Source organism: Eptatretus burgeri, chromosome 6 (genome assembly GCF_056783735.1).
Source record: "Eptatretus burgeri isolate ZD-2024b chromosome 6, Ebu_testis_v1, whole genome shotgun sequence".
Lineage (NCBI taxonomy): Eukaryota > Metazoa > Chordata > Myxini > Myxiniformes > Myxinidae > Eptatretus > Eptatretus burgeri.
In genome coordinates, this window is record NC_140966.1 from 68,449,073 (window position 1) to 68,476,834 (window position 27,762).

Genomic DNA, 27,762 nt, shown 5'->3' on the forward strand with positions numbered 1-27,762 from the left:
AAGAGTTCAGAAGTATGAACAGAATATGTTCGGAGAAAAGTGTGTTAGAAGTTCCAGGCGTATGCCCATTATATTATGATGAACGAGGAGCTGACACTCTCAGTCCCGTGCCTTTTGGGTGGAATGAGGAATATTGTCGTGGCCAAAAATATTGGCACCATTGCACTTTTTCAAATAATGCACCATTTCTTCCACAAAATTGTTGAAATTAACATATATTTTGGTATCCACATATGTATTTCTTTGGTTTGCAGTGGAATAAAACAAAAAAATCTGAAAAAGCTGAAATCTTAGCTTATTCCAAACACAAATCCTAAAATGGCCTGGACCATATTATTGGCACCTTTTAGAAGTTGTTGGAAATAAGTAGATTTGAAGCAGGTGATTCTCCTTTACTTTGGAAATGAACTCACCTGTGGTGAGTTGCAGGTGCATGAAATATAAAAATCACTCATTCAACCAGTGTGAATGGAGAAAAGGAGTCATTCTGCTGCTTTGTGTCACTGTGTGTACCGCAATGAGCATGGAGAAAAGAAAGAAAACCAGAGAATTGTCTGAGGTGGTGAGACACAAGATTGTCGCCAAGCATGGAAAATCTCAAGGCTACAAGTCCATCTCCAGAGACCTTCATGTTCCTGTGTCTACCATATGCAATGTTATTAGGAAGTTTAAGGCCCCTGGGCTGTAGCCAACCTCCCTGGACATGGCCGCAAGAGGAAACTTGATCGAAGATTGCAGCAAAGGATTGTTTGAACGGTGGAGAAAGCACCTCGATGAACTGCCAAACAGATTTGAGCTGACCATCAGACAAGGACGACAGTTTCAACTAACACTATCCGTCACCAACTCAAAGAAAGGGGGTTCTATGGGAGGAGACCCAGGAGGACTCCACTACTGAGAGAGATATCAAAGAAAGCCCGACTGGAGTTTGCCAAAACACACCTGAACAAGCCAAAATCCTTCTGGGAGAATGTTCTGTGGACAGATGAGATCAAATTAGAGCTTTTTGGTGAAGCACATCATCTCTATTTACAGAAAACAAAATGAAGTCTTCAAAGAAAAGAACACCTTCCCGACAGTCAAACATGGAGGAGGTTCAGTGATGTCTTGGGGTTGTTGTGCTGCCTCTGGCACTGGGTGCTTTGAATGTGTGCATGGCATCATCAAATCAGGAGATCACCAAGGCAATTTGGAGAACAATGTTCAACCCAGTGTCAGAAAGCCAGGTCTCTGTCAAAGGTCATGGGTCTTGCAGCAGGACAATGACCGAAAACACACTTCAAAAGGCACACAGGAATGGTTCAAGACAAAAGGCTGGACTGTTCTGAAGTGGCCAGCAATGAGTCCAGATCTAAATCCCATTGAACACCTGTGGGGAGATCTGAGAACAGCAATTGTGAGAAGGCACCCTTCAAATCTGGGAAAACTGGATCAGTTTGCACAAGAAGAGTGGGCCAAACTGCCAGGAGAGAGGTGTAGGAAGCTCATTCATGGCTTTCGGAATCCGAAAGACACAAGGATGTGCTTAACTGCAGTTATTTTGTCCAAAGGCCATTGCTACCAAATATTGAGTTGAGGGTGTCAATAATTTTGTCAATGCCATTTCTTTTTTATTTTCTGATTTAAAAGGATATATTAAGTTCTGAATCACAAACAAAGGTTCTGTAATATTAACAGTGAAATAAAGAATTGTGGAGACCAAATACTTTCATCAATTTCAACTTATTTTTCGAGAAAATTGCGAGTCATTTGAAAAAAGTGCAAGGGTGCCAATATTTTTGGCCACGACTGTACATATCTGCAATATGAAAGCAAAATGTTCAACAGTTTTTGAAATATTGTGTGCACAAAAGTACATGGACGAATGATCAGTCGGTAGGATTGAGCTCATTTTAATGTCTCCCGTCATAATTCTCACCGTTTCTAATTTTACTTTTCCCAACTTCAAATAAAGTGATGATAATTGTCTTACGCAAATAAGTTCCGAGCAGTCACCATTGCTAAACGTTTTATTCAAACTTTTTTGTGAGTGTGTGCTTGACTTCACTTGACCAACCCATCCTGTCCACTACAGGTTGAAAGCCTCGCTCACCATGGTCCATTCTGTTCTAGTCAATGCAATTTGAGGCCATTATATACTCCAATACATTTTTCAATTTAATTTCTCTATCTGATGTTTGGCCTACTTAGAGTCCGAGACATTTTTATCCAGGGCCTTCTCTAGATTACCGGTTTGAAATTGTTGTTGTTCACCGGTTATCCGTATTTCTTGGGCCAAAGCGTATTTCTTCCCAGGACGAGTTCCATTTTGGTTTTCCGATTGTGACGAGAATGTCAAAGAATTTTGTTTTCTTCCTGATCCATTAGTTTTTCTTGTTCGTTTTGGAAATGCCAAGACAGCATCTTTCCCAGACTCTTTGCTTGGTAATCAATTTTTGCTTAATCTTTGTTAGAAAGCATATTTCACTGCTACATGTCCTTGCTGCGAGAAAACTCTGATGGTTAACTGTCATTTCAGGCACAATGTCAGTTTGCTGTTAGTTTGTTATTCCCTCCCCCCCCCCCAAATGCTGCCCATCCTGCTCAAGTACATATCTTCAATTAATCAGTACCCATTCGTATGAGTTGCCCTAAGCAAATAGAACTGCTGGGTTTTCATTACTTCTAGCAAAAACTTTTTGAATCAATTGAATCTCCTTTCCTGCATTGCAGTTGAACATTAATTTTGTCTTTATCATATTCATTTGAGTCCAACCTTTTGAATCTTCAAATTGTTCTCTTCAATCACGATTTTGAGGTCTTCATCATTGTTTGAATTTTTTTAATGTAATCTGCAAATGGTTTCATCTTTCTCCATCACCATCAATTCCTCTACTTCCCTAATAATAATTGTTAGAACACTACTTTTTAGGATGCAGTGAATAATTTTGGTGAGATTGTCTCTCCCTATCTGACACCTCTTTCGAACCTGATCTTGCCACGATGTTGATGCAGATTCAAGGTCGCTATTCCACCATTGTACACCTTGTTAATATATTGATGTATGGATGAAATTCACAGGACATTGATCGAGTATGATATCTGCCATGGGAAGCAAGGAGGAGCTGACGTTTCAGGCGTTAACCCTTTGGCGGGGCAAAAGAGAGAAAAGGAATAGGGGCGAGGATAAATATGGGGTAAGGTGAGCCAGAGGTGGGCAGGTAAGAGTAGGGTTCAGGGTCAGGGGGCACGTGTGGGTGAGAATGACTGATTTTGACTGGGTCATGGTTCAGGAGTTAAGTCAAGTGGACTGAGATTGGGAGAAAAGTGAAAAAAATAATAGGGAATTTGGTTTGTCCCCTCCTCTGCATGTCATCCATACAAACAAAACTTTTAAAATACATTTTTATCCCCCGCCAACCAACAAAGTTGTTGTACTTGCCTCAAGACAATAAAGATTTAACATTCATCACAATAACAAAAAGAAAGTTGTCATCGTTCACAAACATGCGACAAAATGACTTTGATTGAAGCATTACCTCAAAGTATTAAACATACCTCAAAATTGTACTTGTCTTTGATTTTGCTCCAGACATGCCCCTGGAATCCAGATTGATCAACAGAAGAAGCACCACCCAAAAGCTCCTGCCAATGAAAATTATGACATTTAAATAAATGTGTTGCAAAGTCGCAGAGTTTTTTTATTTTTTATTTTTTAAGAAGAATTAACTTCAAATCAAACCTCATCCACCCACATTAAAGTAACTACCATGCCAGTCCAAAAAGAACTAAATTATTTGTACTGTATTTCAAAAGAAAAGCATTCAAAGAATCAATGACATGCTCACAAACTCAAAACACTCACCCATGCTTCATCCTCAGTAAAGGTTTCATCAGAATTAATGTCCAACTCGGCATGCGTCCAAACTTCTGATACAGTAATCCTTAGTGCATAGCAGGCAATGACAGAGGGGAAAAGTGGGGGGGAAAAGGCAAGCGAATAAATTGATAACATCTCAAAGCATCATAAAAACCAAAGCAATAAAGAATGCAATAACTAAAGGCCAACCTTTATGTCTAATAGAGCAGCTAGATAGCGGCCCCTGGAGGCAGATTTATATGCTCCGCAAAGGACAAGCATTACTGGCAAAGCTCATGACTGAAACACTCTTTCTCGTTGTTTCAGCACAACAGCAAGAAACAATACCATATTGATTTTTGTCATCCTAAATGGAAAGCATTTTCTATTAATGCAATAATATCACATTCTCAATTTAGTTTGAGAGACACAAACATGTGGATGAACACACTGAGCCCTTTGGCCCACCACTTCAAATGATCATTAAAAGATGTATTTTGCATTCTGATCGGCAGCCAGTACGACAAAGGAAAAAGAAAAAACAATTTAAAGGAAAACTTACAATCCATCACCATCATCATCAAGTTCAGCAAAAGCTGTAGAGGCCAACATGCGCTCTTCTTGCTGTTTCTTTGCCTCTTTCAGGTCTGAAATGGAAAAGGAAAAGAAATGAGGCGATGTCTGTGGATCTGTATGCCCGTTCCTTATGGAATCGAAAACAGCCTGGACGACCTGCAGCAATTTTGCATTTGTGTTTGGGGTACCCAGGGTCAGGGCATGGGCAAGAAATAAATAATCCCTCCTGCGCAAATGACTTTCGCCTGTCCACATGGAATTGTAGAAGTGGTTGAACCACTGAGCACTATCGGATGGAAGTGGTATTGCTGGTGGGTAAACGATGCCAATTCTGGAAACAAATCCTCACGCTCCCGTAGGGAGCGGATATTGACTCGTCTTCAAAACATGGCAATTGGAGAAAAGTATCCTGCTGTACCGTTTCATTCTGAGCAGTGCTCCAGTTCTTATTCTCACACAACGCCAATATCTTTGTTTTGTTTTTACACATCCAAAAATGTGATGAAATTATTTGTTACAGTTGAACACTTGGTGAGAAACTCTGTGTGAATGCACCCTGAGCAGTCATCAGCTTGTCTTTCTTAAAAAAACGAGAACGAATGCTACAACATGTAAAGTTCAGGAAGGACTACTCAATGAACATAATAAAATACCTTCCCATTCTTGTCGGTGCTTCTCTTTAGCCTCCTTCTCCGGGACTTCCGTTTCCTCCTTGAAGGTTTGCAATTTTGACACCTTAATCTCCCAGTCCTTCTTTGCTTCACGCAATCCTACGAGCTTCCGCTGGGAATGTGGCCCAGAGTCAGATTGTCACGTCATCAAAACGTACATGCAAGGCATATTAAGTGAAGTTACTAGTCATTTATTGAAATAAACATCTGTGGAAGATCATGATTATTAATTTTTCATGATTCCATTACCTTATTTTATGGACATAGAAAAACAAGGAAAAGCTTGCACAAATATTCACTTTTCTGCATTTTCATTGCTCATCAAGGAAAATACATTTCTCACAGCTGTGCAAGCCCCATCTCATTCTCATCTCCGTTTCATTGTTGCCCATCATTGGCTCATATATGTCCATGATCTCTTCTACAAACATTGATCCTTTCCCATTCTGTTCCTCTCCAAGCAGTTATTACTTGTTTCTGTGTTACGAGCGAAGAACACATCCCTATGAATGGGTTAATACCTCTATAATTATGGAAGGGATGATTTGTCACAGCCACCCCCACCAGAAGCGGCAGTGCTATTCAATACATATGTACATCGAGATTCAGGGTGCTCCCCCAGCACCCTGAAACGACGAGACTTAATTTTTATTTTCTACTTTCAAAAACCTTCCTGTGCACACTGCACACCCAGAGTACAATCACAAGCTTTTCAACTCATTCTGTCCAGTGGCTCAGGAGTACATATGCAGTAAATTGTCAACTTACGACCTATGCGACTTACGACTGATCGACTTTATGACCACGCCCGTGACCGCGATATGTATTGTATGTCTGGCCACGACTGCTTCGCGTCTGGCAGCACGAGTGTTTCCCAGCTGGGCGTACGACAGTTTACGCCCCAGTGCCCGGCAGTGCTGGCGTGTTAGCGTGGTTTCGGTATAGCGCAGCTTATCCGTTTGTCTTAAAAATTTTACTTCAAACCCCCAAGATGTCTACCAAGAGGAAATTATCTTTGTCTACTCCTCAACCTGTCAAGAAGAAAAGAAAGGCCATTGATCTCACCACGAAAATGCAGGTGATCAAACAGTACGAAGGAGGAAAGAAAGTGAATGCGATCGCACGTCATCGGAAGTTATCACACTCTACTGTGTCGACGATTTTGAAAGATAAAGAAAGGATTCGTGAAGCTGTGAAAGATTCTGCACCCATGCAATCGACAGTTATAGCGACGCAACGGACCGGGCCCATCCATGAAATGGAGAAATTGCTTCATGTTTGGATGGAAGATCAGATCCAAAAACAGACACCTTTAAGCCATTTTACTGTGCAGACGAAGGCTAGAAGTCTATTTCAGACTTTGAAAGAGCGCGCCGGAGAAGACTACAGTCAAGAATTTGCAGCAAGTACTGGCTGGTTCAAAATATTCAAGAAAGGATTCCAAATTCATAATGTTCGAGTGACTGGAGAAGCAGCGAATGCAGATGAGGAAGGAGCTCGTAAGTTTGTTGAAAGTCTGGATTATATCATTATACAGCATAATATACATACGGTAATTTTTGCATAGGCCGATACACTACAAATAAAGGTAAAAATAAAGGTTGGCCAACTTACGACCAAATCGACTTACGACTGGTCGGTTGTAACCGATCGCGGTCGTAAGTTGATGACTTACTGTATGTCAAATAAACAAACAAACACTTTTCAAACTGGAACGGCACTCGGTAGAGCGCATACTCTGTCAGACAGAAGAGTTTACGTTTTGTATCCCATTGTTAGGCCGGATCTGCATCCAGACCTTAATCAAAACCCAATCAGCTTGTTCTTATCACCTAACCAACTCATCCACCAAGTTTCGTCCGACCTATATATCGTTTTTGGCCCAATCTCTCAATGATGAAGAATCACTTGCAAACATTCGAGTATCCTGATACGTATCTTCACCATAATATAATCAATTCGCCCTTGTCACACACAGGCATGTCAGTTGGGGCTAAAGAAGTTATCTGAAGATTGACTTATTGCAGGCCAATGCCAGAGAAACTGGGGGAGGGTACGGGGGGGGGGGGGAGGGGGTTATACATATACTATATATATATATATATATATATATATATATATATATATATATATATATATATATATATATATATATATATATACATACATATATCTATAATTCCAGCAATCTGTGTGTGTGTGTGTGTGTGTGTGTGTGTGTGTTTGTGTGTCTGTGTGTGTGTGTGTGTGTGTGTGTGTGTGTGTGTTTGTCTGTCTGAATGTGTCTGGCTGCGACCGCCGTTTCTCGACGACCGCCGGTCCGATCTGATTGAAACTTGCCAGGAATATTGCTGGGGACGCCCGGTTGTGCCTTTTCAAGGTTTGATATTAATCGGACAAGCGCTACCCAAGTTACGGCCATTTTATTGCTTTTTTCAGTGTTGGAAAGGTGTATATATCGCAGCTGAAGTGTCGTTTCACCTTATCATGCCATTTTTCCCAAAGATATCTCAGAATAATGATAACAGCATATTAATAATAATAATAATAATAATAATAATAATAAAAGCATAATAATTGGCAGTAATAAAAAGAATAACGTGATACAATGACCAATGTCTGTCAACCAATAACGCCCAATAACGTCTGTCAACCAATGACAGGACACGGTGCTATGATGTCACGAATGACGTCACAATTAATGTTTGTTTATTTATTTATTTTTGCACGATTGACGTCACAACTCTTCTTCTCCTTTGTTTGGTATGACGTCAGAATCGACACTGGGGAACTGAGTATATGCCTTTTCAAGGTTTGATATCGTTCTTCATCCATTTCAGCTGTTTCCCAAGTGTTTCCCAAAGTTTGAAAGCTGTTTTTCCCAAGGTTTGAATGAATTGTTCAAATTATAAATTAATCCGTTTTTACAGCCATTTTTCCCTGCTGTGCAGGGGTTTGGCTTTTTGTGAGGCAATGTTTTATGGCCGGATGCCCTTCCTGACGCCAACCCTGGTCGCCTCTTATGACACACAAGGATATGGTACACCTATTCTAACCGGGGCATACACCGGGACCAGTACACTGGCACTCATTTCGCCGACCTCGGAAGGATGACAGGCTGAGTCAACCCCCTGGTGTTAATTCAGCAGCCAACGGGGCTTGAACTCAGGACACTGGGATCCCAAGCCGCCACCCTAACCACTAAGCCAACACGAGGCTCTAAATTATAAATTAATCCCAAAGTTTGAATTTTCCCAAAGGAAACAGCTGTTTCCCAAGAGTTTGAAAGCTGTTTTTTCCCAAGGTTTGAATTAATTGTTGTGCTTGGGAGACATTTGTGAATACATTTACAGAGAGAGGGGTGAGAGAGGAGTGGGGAGAGAGGAGTGGGGAGAGAGGAGTGGGGAGAGAGGAGTGGGGAGAGAGGAGTGGGGAGAGAGGAGTGGGGAGAGAGGAGTGGGGAGAGAGGAGTGGGGAGAGAGGAGTGGGGAGAGAGGAGTGGGGAGAGAGGAGTGGGGAGAGAGGAGTGGGGAGAGAGGAGGGGGAGAGAGGAGGGGGAAAGAGGGGGGTGAGAGAGGGGGGACAGAGGGGGGCAAGAGAGGGGGGCGAGAGAGGGAGGGAGAGAGGGGGGTGAGAGAGAGGGGGGTGAGAGAGAGGGGGCATCACAATTCAAGAGAGGGGAGAGAGAGGAGGGGGTGAGAGAGGGTGGGGGTGAGAGTGGGGGTGAGAGAGAGGGCGAGAGAGGAGGGGCGAGACGAGGGGGGACGAGAGAGAGGGTCGTCACAATTCTTCTTCTTCGTTTGATATGACGTCACAATTGACACTGGGGACCTGAGTATGTTTCCCAGGTGTTTCCCAAGTTATGGCCATTTATGATACGGTTGGTCCGATCTAATTGAAAAAAAATGCCCCAATCCAGTCATCGTTTACGAGAGCGAAGGAACGAAGCTGCACATACTGGCACGCACCTACGGGCCCGCACTAGTAGAAAATATATATATATATATATATATATATATATATATATATATATATATATATATATATATATATATATATATATATATATACATATATACATATTCATATACATATATATATACATACATATACATATATATACATATATATACATATATATACATATATATATATATACATATATATATATATACATATATATATATATATATATATATATATATATATACATATATATATATATATATATATATATATATATATATATATATATATATATATATATATATATATATATATATATATATATATATATATATATATATATATATATATATGTATATATACAGTCATATACAGATATATGTAGCTCTGGAAAAATTTTGAGACAACTGCAAAATTATCAGTTCTTCTGGTTTTACTATTTATAGGTATGTGTTTGAGTAAAAAAAAACATTTTTGTTTTATTCTATAAACTACTGACGACATGTCTCCCAAATTCCGAATAAAAATATTGTCATTTAGAGCATTTATTTGCAGAAAATGACAACTGGTCAAAATAACAACAAAGATTCAGTGTTTTCAGACCTCAAATAATACAAACAAAACAAGTTCATATTCATTTTTAAACAACACAACACTAATGTTTTAACGAAAGCCCCAGTCACACCTTGATGTTTTAGCCAGCAATGGCAACGTATAAAAATGTATGTAAAACGCTGGCTTACGCTGAACTTTTGATGTTTTTTTTTTTTAAGATTCGGACGTATTCATAACGAGTTGGTCGTATGCATAACATATTAGTAACGGACACAGAACATTTCGTTGTCTTATAGATAACTTATACCAACGAATGCTTAGCCTGTTGTCGGCGTTCACAACCTATGCCCAACAATAGTCTAACTTATGCATAGCGCGCTGCACGTATCGCCGACGATCACGTGGCGTAGCCTATTAAAAGGCTGCCGCACAATGATTCAAATCATAACCACAGGAGAAATGGAAGTGTCAACATCGCAGTCACACCTTGGCGATCTTGCCAGCATACGCCGACCTCTGAAAAACGCGTCGAAAACACTGGCGCACGTCGAATACTGTATGGGTAAGTTTGGTATACGTGAATAGAACGCAAAAGTCCGCTATCATACGTCGTAGTAAGTGGAATATGTCTTGTACTTTTAAACCTGTTAAACATTTTACGACGTACTTGCCGTATGCCTCACATGTTCCGCATGGGATGGGAATAAGTTGTACGCACGATATGCGATCGTTGGCACACGTCGACAAAAGTTACTTGTACGTTACTCATCAGTCGAAACACGTCAATGTAATGGTTAGCGTCAGTGTTCCAGACTCCCTGGTTTTTTTTTTCTTGGGTATGACGGTGATGTTGACACTTCGATTTCTAGTGCGGTTATAATATAATATAATTAATAGGCTGCCGCTCAACGATTTAAATAATAACCGCACTAGAAATCGAAGTGTCAACATGACCGTCACACCAAAGAAAAAAAAAATTCAAAAAAAAAAAACCAGGGAGTCTGGAACACTGATGCTAACCATTACATTGACGCGTTTCGACTTATGAGTACCTTACAAGTAACGTGTGTCGACGTGTATCAACGATCGCGTAACGTGCCTACAACACGTTACTCATAGGTTAGAAATAAGTTTCGGGTACGCTAAACATTACCTCGACGTGTTTCGACTTATGATTAACTTACAATTAACGTGTGTCGACGTGTGTCAACGATCGCATAACGTGCCTACAACTTATGGCCAGCGTAGCGGAACTTGTGAGTCATACGCTGGCATAAGTCTAACAAATTTCAAGCATGCTAAAATTTAAGGACAACCGCAAAGTACAACGATGAAAGCCAGCGTACTACGACGTATGGCAGTGTTTTTCAGCGTGCTCTCAATGTTTTCAAAACTTCCCCATAATGTATTCGACATGTACCAGCGTTTTAGACAAACTTTTCAAAAGTCGGCAGAAGCTGGCAAAAACGTCAAGGTGTGACTGGGCCTTTAGGAAGAGTTCAGAAAACAATATTTTGTGGAATAACCCTGATTTTCAATCACAGCTGTCATGCGTCTTGGCATGCTCTCCACCAGTCTTTCACATTGCTGTTGGATTACTTTATGCCACTCCTGGCGCAAAAATTCAAGCAGCTCGGCTTTGTTTGATGGCTTGTGACCATCCATCTTCCTCTTGATCACATTCCAGAGGTTTTCAATGGGGTTCAGGTCTGGAGATTGGGCTGGCCATGACAGGGTCTTGATCTGATGGTCCTCCATCCACACCTTGATTGACCTGGCTGTGTGGCATGGAGCATTGTCCTGCTGGAAAAACAAATCGTCAGAGTTGGGGAACATTGTCAGAGCAGAAGGAAGCAAGTGTTCTTCCGGGACAACCTTGTATGTGGCTTGATTCATGAGTCCTTCACAAAGACAAATCTGCCCGATTCCAGCCTTGCTGAAACACCCCCAGATCATCACCGATCCTCCACCAAATTTCACAGTGGGTGCAAGACACTGTGGCTTGAAGGCCTCTCAAGGTCTCCATCTAACCATTAGACGACCATGTGTTGGGGAAAGCTGAAAATTGGACTCATCAGAGAAGATGACCTTACTCCAGTCTTCTATGGTCCAATCCTTATGGTTTTTTGCAAATCTCAACCTTGCTCTTCTTTGCATCTCATTGATGAAGGGCTTTTTTCTAGCTTTGCACGACTTCAGCCCTGCCCCGAGGAGCATGTTTCAAATCGTCCACGCCGTGCACTTCACCCCAGCTGCTGTTTGCCATTCTTTTTGTATGTCACTTGATATACGACACTTCAGATTCGCATGAGTTGGCGGTCATCCTGGTCAGTGGAAAGTCGTTTTTGCCCTCTGCCAGTCTGTAGCTTTGATGTCCCCAATGTCTGCTGCTTGACCTTGTTCTTATGAACCGCCATCTTTGAAATGTTAAGGATGGAAGCAACGTGACACTCACTGTATCCCTCTGCCAGTAAAGCCAGAATTGAACCCTTCTTTTCCTCATTCAAAACTTTTCTTTTCAACTCTTTTGGCATGGTCAATAGTTATTTTTTTTTATTCCAATTACTTTTGAGATACTACTAGCACTGTTTTTACCATCCAGCTGGTCCTATTGCAAGAGAATAGTGATGACCACAGCAGTGGTTTTTATACTTTTCCTTGTTAAATAAGATTTGGTTCAGGTGATCACCTAATCAGTACCTCACTAAGTAGAATGAGGTGTGCCTGTGTTGGAATTCAACAGTCACTGGAATGGAATGGCTGCCATACATGTAGAGATACTGATTTAAAAAATTTTTGGAGTGGTCTCTTATTTTTTTTCCAGACCTGTATATATATATATATATATACATATATATACATATACATACATACATACACATATACATACATACATACATATATATATATATATATACATACATACATACATACATATATATATATATACATACATACATACATACATATATAAATATATATACATACATACATACATATATAAATATATATACATACATACATATATAAATATATATACATACATACATACAAATATAAATATATATACATACATACATACAAATATAAATATATTGTTGTGGTTACCAAATTCGCAAACCACCATTCAGGTCCCTTAGGTGAGATATCTCCGTAAGTATATGTGTAGTTAGGCCCAAACCCGTTGTCTAGTGGGAATACATGTCATTCATGCGTGCTGCGACTCTTCAGGATAGCCGTTTTTCTTTTACTATCTTTATTTTGGACCAACCGCCATTGTTACCACCACCAACCACAACATCAACCACCCACCGCGGCGCCGCTTCACGTCACACCTCGCAACCGTCGCATCGCCACCGTTCTTGCGCCGCTTGTGGGTACCGGTGTTGGACTCGTGCAGGGCGCGCGCCGAACAGCGTGTACAAAACCACGGATTTTCAGCTCCAAAAACGGATCAAAAACGACACACGCCCACTTTTTTTCCGTCCAATCGGTGAGCGAGGGGCGATTTGGCCCCGCCTCCAGGGCGTTGGAGGGCGATCGCTATATGCAAATTTATGGATCAAAATGCATTCACGCCCACTTTTTCTCGGGCCAATGGGGAGCGAGGTGAAAGGTCGAAGGCAGGGGGTCAAAGATGAGAGAGCGAAGCCACGGGGCTTATATAAGCGACCGCGTTCGTCAGTCAAGAGAGTTAAGACTTCGCAGTCAGTGGAGTTGGGAAGAAGAAGCAAGAAGGAGTTGGTCGTCGTCGTCGTGTGCGTTGGAGTCGGAGCGAAGAGGACGGAGCTGTGGAGAGGCGGCGAGGGCAGACGAGGGGGTGCTCGCGTCGTGCCGGGAGCTGCACACCAGGGAGGCCGACGGCGCGACCTGGTCGAGGTGGAGACGCTCGTCGCGGGACTCGAGGCAGAGTAGAAATCCTCCTTTCCCCCGAGCATCAGCAACCCCCTCCTGTTTCCCCCCGCGCTGAGATAGTGCGACCAAGGGGGCCCCTTTCCCACACCCTACCAGACACTGCCCGCGAGGCCCGCGGAGTTGAGGCACCATCGCCGCTCCGCGTCTCATCACCAGACGGGTAGGCCCGACCCGGTCTCAGCCTCAGGCCCGCCTCATCCTTGAGGGTTCTCTTTTCTTTTGTTTTTGGGAATGTGTGTTGTCGGCGCCGTCTGTGAAGTAAAATTGTATAAGTGTTGCCGTGTGCTCGCGTAATCGGTATTAGATCTGCATTGTCGCATTTGCTTTTTGTGTAAAATTGCATTGTGTTTCTTTTCCTTTTCTATGTGCTTTTGGTGGAATTGAATATGTGTGCTTTCCGTTCATCGCGAATAAATGTGCTTTGTGTTGAACTGTTTCCCGTTTCGCTTCATCATTTCTTTCATTGAATCCTCATCGTGCTTCACGTAAAGGGTTGGTAGTGGGCTGAATACGCCCGATAATTAATCGAACCGTCGAGGCCGACGATAACACCGCTCGGTTATCCCGATAGTACGGAACGGGTCGCTTAAATGGCCCGTGTCCGAAGTCGACCTGCGGCGAGGTGCGATCGCCCGGTCTACCCTCCGTGTGGGTACTTAGGTAGGTCGAATTTGGCGAGCAACCCTATCCCACGCGGAGGCCGATTGGCTCGATCGCGGTGAGACCGAAAGGTCCACCCATGACTGGTTCCCGGCGTTAGTCCGAGAGGGTCACGACTGGATTGTCCGTCCGGTGGGCGACGTGCCGCGATTCGAGTTACGTGGCCGTCAGCACGCCGGCGGGCGCGAATACCATAACAATATATACATACATACAGTTCGGGAATTTTAGCAAATTGTATTGACCATCTGTGAAAAAATTGCTTACCAAAAATTTTCTTCACTAACGTATTCATCTCCATGTCGACTAACACCTATCAATTAGTGCAAACCCAAATCCTTGTGGAAAATTCTGGGGAGCCAATCAAAGTTCGGGTGCTCAGAGGGCCTGCGCGAAAAAAAAAAATCGTAAAAATTAACTTTTGCCAATATTGACTTGTGGGATGTCTACCTTGGGGTTTTTGGGGTGCTGAATTGATTCCAACCATTATTTTTGAGAAAAAAACACTCCTTGATCATATAAAATGTATTTTATTGACATTTTTAACAGAACTGTGCTCAATGGAAATGTTGCGTCGTCAGCTTTTACAACCTTATTCATCAAACTCCCCAGTATCTTCCTCACTCCTCTTGTCATCCAGCTGGTTTATGTTCAGACAAGAGTTACCATGACAGATGCCGCAAGCAGAAATACACTTGACTCCTTGCTTTTTACAGCAGCACCTGAGTGAGCTGCAGTCCCCCACACAGTTGCAGCTGGCAAATGCATATCCTTGCTCAGTGAGTTGCCATCCATAGTCCCGGGCATCCAACGATGGACTTTGCAGCATCAGCAAGTCTCTAGTCTGGAGGTAAGCTCGGAGAGAGTGCTGTGCTGCAGCTCCTGTTGGCGGGGGGAGTTTCTCAGGTTTTATGCTCCCAGTAGCAGCTCGCTTGCTGAAGATGTCGAATCTCAAGTCTTCCAAGTCTTTGGAGGATTCCCCATGGAACATGAGCATGAAAAGATCACAGCCTGCTTTAATGATATCACCTTTCTCAGCTCGGATGTCCATAAACACGTCCATTGCCCTCTCTGCTTCATCAGTCTTGCAGAGCTTGCTTTGCAAAGTTGGTTTGCTAAACCCAAAAATTGCAGACACTGTATCGCAGCCAGAGAAGCTGTGCAAGAAGATGAGATACCTCCAGTATAACTCTGGGAGGGCCTCCCGGATCTTTCCGACATCGTAAGATGTTTCTTTGGCTGTCGTGAGGAAGATCGGATGGTCTGCAACATGATGAATCAGCATAACCAGGATGTCTGTGTCCTCAGCCCTCACCTCAACAGGGGACTCTCTTGCCTCATCTCGAGCTGCGGGGACGATGGAGGTGTCGGCGTCATCGGAGCATTGCTGTACACTGATTCCATTCCTACTAAATGTCTCAGCAAGGAGCAGAACGAGCAGGGCTTTGTTGTTCTTGTTATCGAAGAACTTTTCTCTTGCAATGATGATTTTGAGATCCAGACGAATCTGAATGTCACAGCATGCATTCTTTGTTCGTCTCAAGTGGTCATGGTCCTTGGTGGGGCTGCCATATCCGTCAAAGACCACAATTATCCGGAGGCGATGGCTCCCCATGGACTTCACAAACCGGAGGTAGCTCTCGGCAACATCCTTCCAAGTAAGGTTAGCCTCCCACTTGACATTGTGCAGGAGCCACCCACCATCAACCACAAGGCTTGTGCAGGGGGGTTGTTCGACAGGTGCCACACATGCCTTCCGGGACCTTGCTCGGGCAGCCTTGTCTGGCTTTCACAACTTTTGATTTTTGTCAAGCAGAGACATCGGTTTTGACGTCAACTCAATGTGTAGAGCTTCTGTAGTCTTGACTTCACACTCACTGATGACAATGAGGCGGTTGAATAGCTTCAGTGAGTCAATGACCAGCTTCTCGCTATTGACTTTGGGTCCAGATCTGAGGCTTGCAAGTGATTTGACCTTGTGTTTGGTTACCATTGCATCCACAACAGTTTTCCCATCCATCCTAGCCTGTATGGCTCTGCCAACTTTGTCTGCTTGATCAGCGTTGACTTGGTCTTCGGGAGTGCTGCTGAACCCAGGTGAGAAGGACACCAGAGTCTTCTTGTCCCGTGTGGAATCGAAAGGGTTGACTTCCTCCAACCACCCAACTATGGTGTTGACAGCATCGTTATCTCTCTTCATTTGGGCTCTTTTAACGTCGGTGTGGAAAGGTACCCCACATTTGACCATGCTTCTTTCTAGCTCTTGGTGAATGAACGAGAAGTGGTTCAGAGTCTGAACCCAAGACTTATGAGAAGACTCATTCCGAAAGCGGCCTCTGTTTAGATCACCGGAGGATTTTGCCTCACGCATGAGTGTGGTTTCTATTGTGATGTTGGTACATGTGCCGGACGTAAATAAGACATTTTTTGTAAACAACAGACAGGACATGAAATTTTGACACAAAACAGAGGGAACACACATACAGTGATGCATTTTAACATTAATAGGTCCACTCTACGTTGAATATATTCAACTTCTATTGAGTCCGGTACACAATAATTTTATAGCTAAAAGCTCTTAGCTAACGTCAGCTAACACAGAGAATTCTACTGAGCATGAGCACAAGTATAACCAACAATATAGCAGTGGTTTCGAAAATGTTGTATGCTGGTTTCAGCACAATTTGAACAATCTGAATCAATTGAGCCAAATTACCGCAAAACACAGTCTGAGATATCTAAAAACGTATCATATCAATATTTTACGGCTAGGGATTCATTTTTCCTCAAATCTAATGGTTGGAATCAATTCAGCACCCCAAAAAACCCCGAGTTAGACATCCCACAAGTCAATATTGGCAAAAAGTTAATTTTTCCGATTTTTTCGCGCAGGCCCTCTGAGCACCCGAACTTTGATTGGCTCCCCAGAATTTTCCACAAGGATTTGGGTTTGTACTAATTGATAGGTGTTAGTAGACACCTGGATGAATAGTGAAGAAATGTTTTGGTAAGCAATTTTTTCACAGATGGTCAATACAATTTGCTAAAATTCCCAAACTAATATATATACATATACATATACATATATAACTAGTGGAGGTTGTGTATGGTAACTGTGTTAATTACTTTCAGACTAAGCTCATTTAAATAAATAAAAAAGGAACTCATTGAGAATGCTGGAGGCACATGATTTTTGTGTTCATTGTGTCTTCTCCTAAATGAAAATTCATCATGGTATTCAAACCATCATGTTTCTTTTGGTTATAATTAATATCAACTTTTGTTTTAAGATTACAAATTGAGAAACCTTTTATCATATAAGTCTAGTAATCCTAATTTAAATGCATTGGGGTCTTCAAGTGACGGAAAATTCTCCCTATCTTTTTTCCTAACTTCTTCTTGAATGGATCGAAATTTGCAGAGTAAGTGGAGTCCGTATCTTTAAACCAGTAACTTGGGACAGAATTATTGATTGGTTATATCACAGTAAGGTTATTGATAACTTGTAGTGATTGATTGATATATTGTCAATCACTGTAGCTATGGACCTTGTTGATCTGTTAATTGAGGATAGGGAAAAGTTACTGAGAATTGAATCAAGATAATATATTAAGTTGAGGTACTTACATAATATTGAAGGAGGATCTACATTATTAAATTGATCAACAGATTAGTCAACATTACATATTAGGAATCATAAGTTAACTGCAAGGGAAAATCAAGATATGAGGGAAAGCAGCATGGTATTTACATAACCATAATGCAGAACGACTGGAATCAATAGAACCAACAGCAATTATGAAATCAATTAATGGAATTAGGAATTGTACCATATATTGTAACTGTATTGCTCTCACTGATTAGTAGCTGGTACTGGCCTGACTGTAATTTAAGTAAAATGCCTCTACAATTTGTAGAAAGACAAACAAACGATAAACCAGAATTATGCGGAGTTCAGAAGGCATGACCATGTGAAATGAATGTTAAATCGGTCAGAATGAAAGAATTATATTATTGAAAAGAGTGCAATGACGCTACAAGCCAATTTAAATATTACATATTTTATCTGTCTTCTGATTAATTGGACAGGTGCGTGATTTTTGATTAAGTGGTACTTATTGTACGTTACTTAAGTAAGTTGAGGTATTTCTAACACTGACATGACCATCTTTCATCAGTACGGAAGTGATGAGTTAGCTGGAAATAAATCAATAAATAATGGCAGTTGCTCTGGAACTGCTTTTGAATGAAACTGTGAATTGTTTAGCAGATATGAATGTTAAAATGATTGCAAATGTTAAAATGGTATTTTTCTTGACTAGAAGGGATTTTCTTTTTGAAGGATGATGAAAATAATTATTGATTGTAAATTGAAACCCTAATAAAGACTGTTGCCCTTTATACATGGAAATAGCAAATGAGATGAATGTTTTGAGTGTACATACAACTGAGATTTCTGTATCTTTGAGCATGTCATATAGGTGTGGGAAAAATAAGGAGAGAAAAGGGATAAAATATTGATACAACATATAATGCAAGTTAAATGCTTCTGTAAGAACGTTTGTCAGTCTTGTTGAAATACATGAGGCCATGACGTTTATGGATTGGCGTGTTTAATCGATGCTTAACCTTGATTTTGTTTTTTCGGAGTGTTGAGAGCAGTTGAACTATGCAGTGTATAATTTTGTCAAATGAAGATTTGGAAGAACTTCCACCGAAAGATTGGATGATGAGGAGAAACCAGATTTGGGTGATTGGGCATTCAACATGTGATCATGAAACTATCCCCTTCCTGAGGAGATAAGATGAGCATGTTAAAGAGAAAAAAAAAAGAAAAAAAACCCACTGAAGAGATGGTTGGAGAAGTCAAACCACAGCAAGGCAAAGACTTAACATCGCCGTTGTGTGGTGACTGCTTGGAGGAATGTCCTCATCCACACTCGCAAATTTATTCTCCGCAAATACATCGTGAACTTGCCATGGTTGCACCATGCACAATGAAGGCCCTGAAGGTCCACACGGCGAGTCATCTGCAACATGTGTCCAATGGTGCGGGTGGGGTTCGTGCAGCCATTGTGGCTGCATCCAACGTGCAGAGTTCACTTGGTGAATCAAACCTGATTGCACACACTGCTGCTACGAGGCCCCAAACTCTGCTGGGGCTGGATCTCTGGGTCACCTCTCGAGTCTTTTTCGTCTCCTTCAACCCAGTGTCGGGCCCAAGCTTGTACCTGCCAAGCTCTACCTTCTCTGCAGCTCAAAGAGTGCCTCGACTGTGTTTCCCGTTGGGTGCTGCTCCATCTACACCTTGACCTGCTTATCTTCTGGCCTCGGGTCGCATGTCTTTTCGATTTGTGATACATGCTGATGAACAGGCCATTAATTAAATGGAAACACACTCACTAACCTGGCTGGGACACTATTGAGATGGTCATCATCCAGCATTTTTCAGATATGAGCACTCGCTTCCATTGTTGATTGAACTTGTGTAACGGATATCTTTTCTCCCATAGGAATGGGGTATGGTGATCATGTGTAATATAATTATTCAAATTTTCCTGATAAGGAAAAAAGGGGGGATTGTGGATGAAAAAATAATTATATTCATGTACTCTCAATTATAATTGTTGCTGGTGCTTTATAAATTAATATTTATGCAGTGTCAAATTGGCTGTCAATTGTGTTTCCCTTTTGTCTGGGTGTTTATGGGGGAATGTCTTACTATGAGACAGGGTGGCCTGGTTGATGGCCCTCAACTTTTGCCATGATTATGTCATTCGCTTTCACCAAGTGGACACGTATTGCAGTTTAAGTTATTTTGCCTAATGCTTATCAGACCCATGTACTCACTGCCTTTTATATAAACAATTCCTTATATTCATTTCTTTGAAAGACCTATAACCTACGGTCTTATCCTGTACTCCTTTTGGTTGTCTGCTTTTTAGTATTTCGTCCGATTCTCACTAAGGCCAGCTGAAAGTCACCATGTTCTCTCTCCCTTTGAATCTCCCAGCCCTCTCCACTCCCACAAAAGCATATAAATGTCAGAAAATGTAAACTTAGCTTAGTGCAAATCATTGTGGATGTTTACCATCTCAGTGTTTTGGACTCCGTGGTACCATGAAATAAATGTTCTCTGATCAAATGTACTTTTTGTTGTGGACAGTGAATTAATTGTTCCTTACAGATTGAGTAACAGGATTTACACCAGGTCCGTTAGGCCTAGGTCACATTTGCCACGGCGGCCGTGGGGTCTCCAAAATATACGGCCACTAGCAATTATACGGCGGCCGCAGTATTTCCACGGTCACACAATGTAGCAGTCACATAAGTTTTTATTTTTCGGGGAGCCGCACGGCGTATTTAGACCTAAATCACATTTGCCACAGCGGCCGTCGGGTCTCCAAAATCTACGGCCATTAGCAATTTTACGGCGGCCGCAGTATTTCCACGGTCACACAATGTAGCAGTCACATATGTTTTTATTTTTCGGGAAGCTACACGGCGTATTTATAAATTGTGGAGACTGAAAACGTGGGGTTGCCGTACGGTCTTTGATTTGATGTCGCACGGTGACCTAAAGGCGTTCCTGCGGCGGCCATAGAATTTTCAAGGCAGACGCAAGGTGCCCGCAAGGCGACCGCAGGGGGGCCCTAAGGCGAACATGCAGCCAGACGGACGGTAAGGAATGGGTTCATTGTTTTTTTGTTTTTTTTTTTTTTCGGCTTGTCAAATTGCTACGGCGAACGTAGAAATGAAAAAAGTTATAACTCCGCGTTATAATTCCACAGTGACCTTACGGCCTCTAAAATATAGCCATATGGCGTAAGGCCACCCTGAGGCCACCTCAGAAACTGCGGCCACCGCACGTTTGTCAATTCAGAGGGCGTACGGCCGCCGTATCCTCGCCGTAGAGCAAATGTGACTTAGGCCTTAGGTCTTAGAAATTGTGGAGACCGAAAACGTGGGGTTGCCGTACGGTCTTTGATTTGATGTCGCACGGTGACCGCAGGGGGCCCTAAAGTGAACATGCGGCCAGACGGACGGTAACGAATGGGTTAATTTTTTTTTTTAACCATTTATTTTGTTTCGGCTTGTCGAATTGCTTCGGCGAACGTAGAAATGAAAAAAGTTATAACTCTGCGTTATAATTCCACGGCGACCTTATGACCTGTAAAAGATAGCCAAACAGCGTAGGGCCACCCTGAGGCCACCTCAGAAACTCTGCGGCCGCCGCACGTTTCTGTCAATTCAGAGGGCGTACGGCCGACGTATCCTCGCCGGAGAGCAAATGTGACTTAGACCTTAATAGGACAAATCAGAAAATTCCACAAACTGTTGCGGGCCGGAGGTCCGGTGGCGAGAACGACCGCTAGGTGGGGGAAGTTACGTCGTCTCCCACCAGACTCCCGGAATTGTAGGCAGTCGCTCACGGATAATTCCATGAGGCGGCGGGTCGCTTAACCGACCGTGGACGCCAATACCTCCACTGCGTAGCGTAGGGTCTCTTTGTCTAGAACCAATTTACCTAATTAACCACGTGGCGTTGTCTACCGGGGAACCATGCCCTCGGTATGTCTTGCCCAAACTGGATCACTCTACCAACTACCTTTCCGGTTCGGATGCAGCCGAGCGGACCCGCCAAGAACGTACCGGCTGGGATGAACAGATTATCGGGTATAAAAAACCGGCTAAACTCAGATCCAAACCATGCTGGACCAATGAAGGAAAAGACGAAAACGAACTGGGAATATTTGTAATAATAACTTATTTACGATAAAGCGAGGAAAGTTATGTGGTACAGGTAACAGGTTTATTGGGGATGTTATGCAGGGGAAGATGAGAGAAAGATGTAGTGCGATAATTTTACAGCAACTTATAAAGCAGACACAGAGCAGACTTGTCGCGAGAATAATACAGGCAAGATTTACAAGGTTCGAACAACTTATACAGTTCTACTTAGTGGACGGCGCCACACACTCAGACAAAATAAACCCAGTTGAAGGCAAAGGACTTTTGTAGCCAGGGAGGGAGGGAGTTGAGGTCACAGTTCTTGGCATCTGAGTTCCGGGGAAAGGGATGCTCCGTGGTGTGGCACCTGGCAATGGTCACGCAGCTTGGCCCACAGCGGCACGTGTGGAGTTCGTGTGTGTGTGGAATCCAAGACAGCCAGGATCATTGGGTATCTCCCACGATGAGGCTGAGTATTTGGGTCTCTCACTCTCTCACTCTCAAAGAACGACCCCCAAAATAACTCCTTGGATCCTCCACAGATCTTTCTTTAAACGATCCTGGTCTGGGACAGGATTCGGGCTTCCAAGCGTCTGTTGCAGTTTTGCTTCTTTTCCAGACCCCCAAAGAACTCAAGACTCCAGCACAGAACGAACTGTCTCAGCAATTCACGAACTCTCCGAACTCCAAGCACACCACCCCGAGGATGGTGTCATAATTTATCCATCTCCCTCAGCGGGGAGGTGCCTTGGTGAGGCTGACGTCACTGTCCGCCTTCATTGGACGGGGCTTCCATGGGTCTGCTCTTTCTGGGCGGAGTTTCGGCCATACCGGGAAGCCCGCCCCCTCCATGCAAGTGAGAGGAGGGGCAAGCGGGCAGAGGGTACCATGGGTTGTCGTGGATGTGCCTGTGCAATGAATTGGAGTGGGGATATAAAGATTTATTAATCAAACTAAAAAAAAAAACAACGCAACGCACCCCTTTAATTTTCCCACTAAACACAAGGAAGGGATATGTCTACACATATACTTAATGGAATAACTGACTTGGGACACCTGTATGTTGTATGCATACGGTTCTTAGAACCGTAACAGTATATACAATTAGAATGCGAGTACGTGTATAAAGTATGTATAATTAGAATGTGAGTATGTGTGGATAAAGTATGTATAATTAGAATGCGAGTACATTTAACTCTGATGAGTGAACGAAGTGTTTATGTCCAGAGTGGTTTATAACGCATGGAGCCGATTATAAATAGGTCGATTAAAACTCATCAAGATTGTATGTCGGGAAAGAATTCCTTTGAACTCTTCAATCATTCTGGACGGGCCAGCGTACGAGAGAGAACAACGCGTCAAGGCTCAATCGTTCAACAGCCCTGGTAGACAAGGTGCACACGCGTGAGTTGAGCCAGAAGAACAGACACACTGGGCAGAAATAACTCACCGCGGGAATCGTTGTTGGACATTGCATGAATGCAATGGTGAACTTTCTCATTTGACTTTGAATCTGTTTATTTGAAATACAAGTTTCAAAAACATTATGCTGTTGATGTGATCACTGCAACGCCACTCAGACGACACAGATCCCAAATTATAAAGATCCATTTGAGTGGTAGCCGACGGATACGATTGTTCAAACACATTAAGTGCAAATCTTGGATTGCAGTCGTTAGAGGACGAGCTTGGTTTGGCACCAAGAACAACATCCGTACACCAAAGGGAAGTAAACCCAAAGGTGCGTGTACCTCCAACACCACACTTTATGCAGGAATTTGTAATTTGTTCAAGGAGTCGGCGATAACTTCCCTCCTCTTCATGAAAGATACCGTGGGACTGGGACGTTTAACGGAGATGGATATAACATCCATCCGATCGAAGGCAAACACATCGATACCTCGCCCTGCCTGCAATACCTCGCCCTGCCATTTGTTCAAGGATGGCAGTTTATACCTGGGTGGGGATTCAAACACTGGCTGCACAGCTCAGATGCTACTGTGCACAGTGGCAGGTCTAGGCTACGAAGCCATCCATTTACATGTGCAGAAATTACTTTCAAGGTGCTTATAGTGGGTCAGATACTGTTGTGGTGCCGGGTCTCGGCGGCAAGCAAGACCGCTAGGTGGAGCAGTAGAGTCGTCTCCACCGAACACCCAGAATTTAGGTCATGACCCTCGGTTAAGTCCGAAAGGCACGGGTCCGTTACAGGACCATGAATCGCCAATAATTCGACCGCGTGGAGGAGGTTAATTGCCAAACTTCAATATACCTAAGTACCCACGCGGCAAAGCTACTGGGGAATTCACACCTTCGACAGACCTCGAGCGGGACGAGCTGTTCCCGTGCCCGAACCGTGTGTAACCCGAGCGGATGGTTACGGAGGCCTGTCGGTCCAAATGAACAATTGACTGCCTTGCTATTTCTCAACACAAACCGTGCTAAGCCAATACAATGAAAGAAATGACAGGGAACGAGCTGGGACATTCAACAATAGGGAATTTATTTACAATAATCGGGGGACGAGGGGAGCACGTAAGGGCAGAGTTATCTGAATAAAGAAGGGATTCAAATGTACAAGCAATTCCTTGAACAATTCTACTTAGAGACAGGGCCCACGGACACACACACGCACACACAAATACCCCAGAAAGAGATTGACCTCGAGGTCTTTATTGCCCCTTCAGCACGGGAGGGAAGACGAGCTGAGGCAAGAGAACGTGGCTGGCTACCTGGCCGTGTGGCTGGATAACCTCACCTTCCCAGAGCACCAGGCGCCAAAGAACAGACCAGGGCAGCCGAACCCAGAGGAGGCGAGACGACGTGATCTCCAGTGATGAGATGGTCGACCGTTTGTTGTAATGCGCCAGACGAGATGCCTCGGATGTGCGGGATGCAGTCAGCCGCAGACCCAGACAGAAGAGCGCTCAAGCAAACGGGACGCAATCTTCAATCAATTCCGTCGTTTTCAGGAGTGGGTCCGCTCCCCCGTCGCCTGCTCCCATTGGGTGGACGGCGTGTCGCGGCTCCGCCTTCTTGAGAAGGACTGCCCCAGCTTTGGTCCGCGCGTTGCCCATTGGGCGGAAAATGACGCATACCCTTATTTGGCGCGAAGCCAGAACGAAGCGCTTTGTGACCATATTTGGTGCGAAATACACACTGCCTGGGGCAGGGAATTCCGCCCACGCACACACCCGCATGCCGGCGAGCGTGAGAAAAGTGCGGACAATGCCGCGAGAAGAGGGTTGTTGTTGGGCTAAAAATCCTATCTATAAAATAACTTCGCAGCGCATGTACACTTAATTCCCATGAGACATCGGGGAAAGGGAGCTATCTATCCACATTTACTTTATGAAATAACTGAGCTACGGGGACCTGAATGTTGAGTGCTCATGGCTGCCAGATTCGTAACAATATGTGATAAAAGGTGAAATTGTAGTTGATTCTGTGCACTATCTGCCAATCCTCTTCACAGGAAATATGTCTTGAAGTGCATATCTGAAAACAAGTTTGGAATACTGAGTAACCATTATTACTTTGAAGAGTTCAATCTAATTGCGAATATTTTTTGTCCTTCCTTCTCCTTTGCTACTATAATAAGATTGATAGCCTGCAGAGCTCTCCATTTGGGTTCTATTTTATGAGATTTGTTCTGGACAGGGGGGCTCTGCCCCCTCCTCCCCCCACCAGAGCATCACCCTGGACCTGACCATGGCCTGCAGCACCTGGACCTCACACCTTCAAGCAGGTTTAGGTTGACAACTTTACTTTTATTGGGTGATGGATGGGTGGTGGGTTGGAATGACTTTTGATAGCACAGGAGGGCCATAAACAACAATCCCATGAGAAACTGCATGAATGGAGACAAACAACAACAATCCCAAGCATGTTGGGCTTGAAGCACCACCCACAAGAATGCTTCGACATCATACAGCAGGGTGAAACGTTTTGACAAAAGTATACTTGTGACTGGGCTATAAAGAGTCGATGCTGCAAGCAAAATTGAAAGACATTATTAATTAGGTCAACAGGTTTGATGATTACATGTGAAGCCATGAGAAAGACAGGAAACAGGACAGACAGATAAAATCACATGATTGATATAGTAGATGGATTGTAACCAAGCTGTTGCCCTTGGGTGGAGAGTGAGTTGGGTGAATCTGTACTCAGTCATGCTTCAGAAATTTTCGCAATTTTGCAATCTTTCAACACTTTGAAGGATAACAGTGGAGGTAATTCCTCACTAAAAATCTACAAAGTTGAAATTATCACAGTAAAATAAGAAATGATTGATCAGAAGGGATTCAAAAAAAATTACCCCGTATGGGGGTGACGGTCATCTCTATAATACCACAAGTTCTCAATATTCAGTTCAGGTAACCGTGAAACAGTCCAAACTAACCATTTAGATTGAAATAGTTCACAGAGATACACTAGGATAATACGACTAATGGCATAATTAATAAATATGTATTGTTCATTTAGTACCCGGATTAACACATCAGAATCACCAGTAAGTGCAATACGTGGTTTTCCGGTCCGTCCACTCTCTGGGGACATTTCACTTCCGGTTGTAGAAAAAAAAACGAAAAAAATAGGCTTAGCTCTCGGAGATTATGATAATCCTGTAGATTATTCTTCACTGATTATAATGCAACTTTCAGAATGAAAATTGGTCAAGTATTTATCGAGATATTGAGGTTTGAAAAATCGTTAGAGCTCGCATATTCATTAATTATTAATTCCACAGAAGTTTCGTGACACTGCACAAAGTAACATGCCAGGTATGAAAAAACATTTTGTGTGCCAGATTCATTAATTATTAATTCATTAATTATGGAATGTACTCATTGATATATTAATCAGAAAGCCCAAAGCATGTAGCATAATTTATCACTTATCCCCTCATCCGGGATTCGTGGCCTCGCCCCACAGCCTGCAGCCCTATGTCCGCCGGTGATTATGTTAGATATCGGCACGATCGAGAGGAGCCTGCGAATCATCCCTGCTGATGCACTGAATTGATGCAATTGTTCAGCCAGAATATTCGTTGTCAAGATGTTGCGCGATAAAATCACCAATACAGTCACTCGAATTTATACCGCTGACATACTTCTTAACAATCACCTTCGCCCCAGAAACCGCAGTCAATCTGAACCACGCTGGCCACTGCTCAGACGCCATGACCGGACTACTGCGCATTTCTACTACTCAGTTTGGTTAAAGATGACTCGGCATTTTGGCACGCGCGCACGAAATTATATTTTGAAAATAAAAGCCGACGTTTACATTTCGGGTTTTGAAACTTTTGCACCTTCGGAGGAAAATGTATAAATATAAAAGGCTAAAAATGTGTTTTATATTTATATTTCATTTCTCCTTCCTTCCTTCTTTGCGAATCGCATCGGCGTTTTTGGCCATCTTCCAGATCACGTGACAATGAAACGGGAAGGAAATTCAAAAATCTGTCCGGTTAGATACAAGATAATATTTTTTACTATCATAATCAATAAACAGTTGCCGAATATCTTGTAAAATGGCAGACTAGATAGGTTTTGAAAATGGCGATTTTTATAACTTACGTGACCTCGTCCCTGACCTTGAACCCAGACAAAAGTTATATCGTTGTGCAACACTCATCGACCTTGACCCACATACTAAGTTTCATCAAGATAGGAAAGAAAAATTGTTGACGGACATACGGACGGACGTACGGACGGACATTTGGTCCGGCTTCATTAGGTCATCTCGGTCGAGATTACCTAAAAAGGAAAACAAAAAAGGTACACAAGTACATTTGTGGAACAACTAAAAAAACAACTCACAAACAACAAAGGGAGATGCTTGAGG

The 27,762-nt window shown here is 42.9% G+C and overlaps 1 protein-coding gene across 3 annotated transcripts in view; it reads right to left on the bottom strand.

The window, feature by feature from the left end:
* Positions 1-27,762, bottom strand: part of PRKCSH (PRKCSH beta subunit of glucosidase II) — a 259,864-nt gene that overhangs the window by 176,314 nt on the left and 55,788 nt on the right. For all 3 annotated transcript variants that reach the window (XM_085885531.1, XM_085885532.1, XM_085885529.1), the window contains 4 exons: positions 5,068-5,197; positions 4,401-4,485; positions 3,845-3,923; positions 3,538-3,624 (listed from right to left, as the gene is read on the bottom strand). In XM_085885531.1, the coding sequence (XP_085741657.1) occupies positions 3,538-3,624; positions 3,845-3,923; positions 4,401-4,485; positions 5,068-5,197 (381 nt within the window). The remainder of the gene's footprint in view (positions 1-3,537; positions 3,625-3,844; positions 3,924-4,400; positions 4,486-5,067; positions 5,198-27,762) is intronic.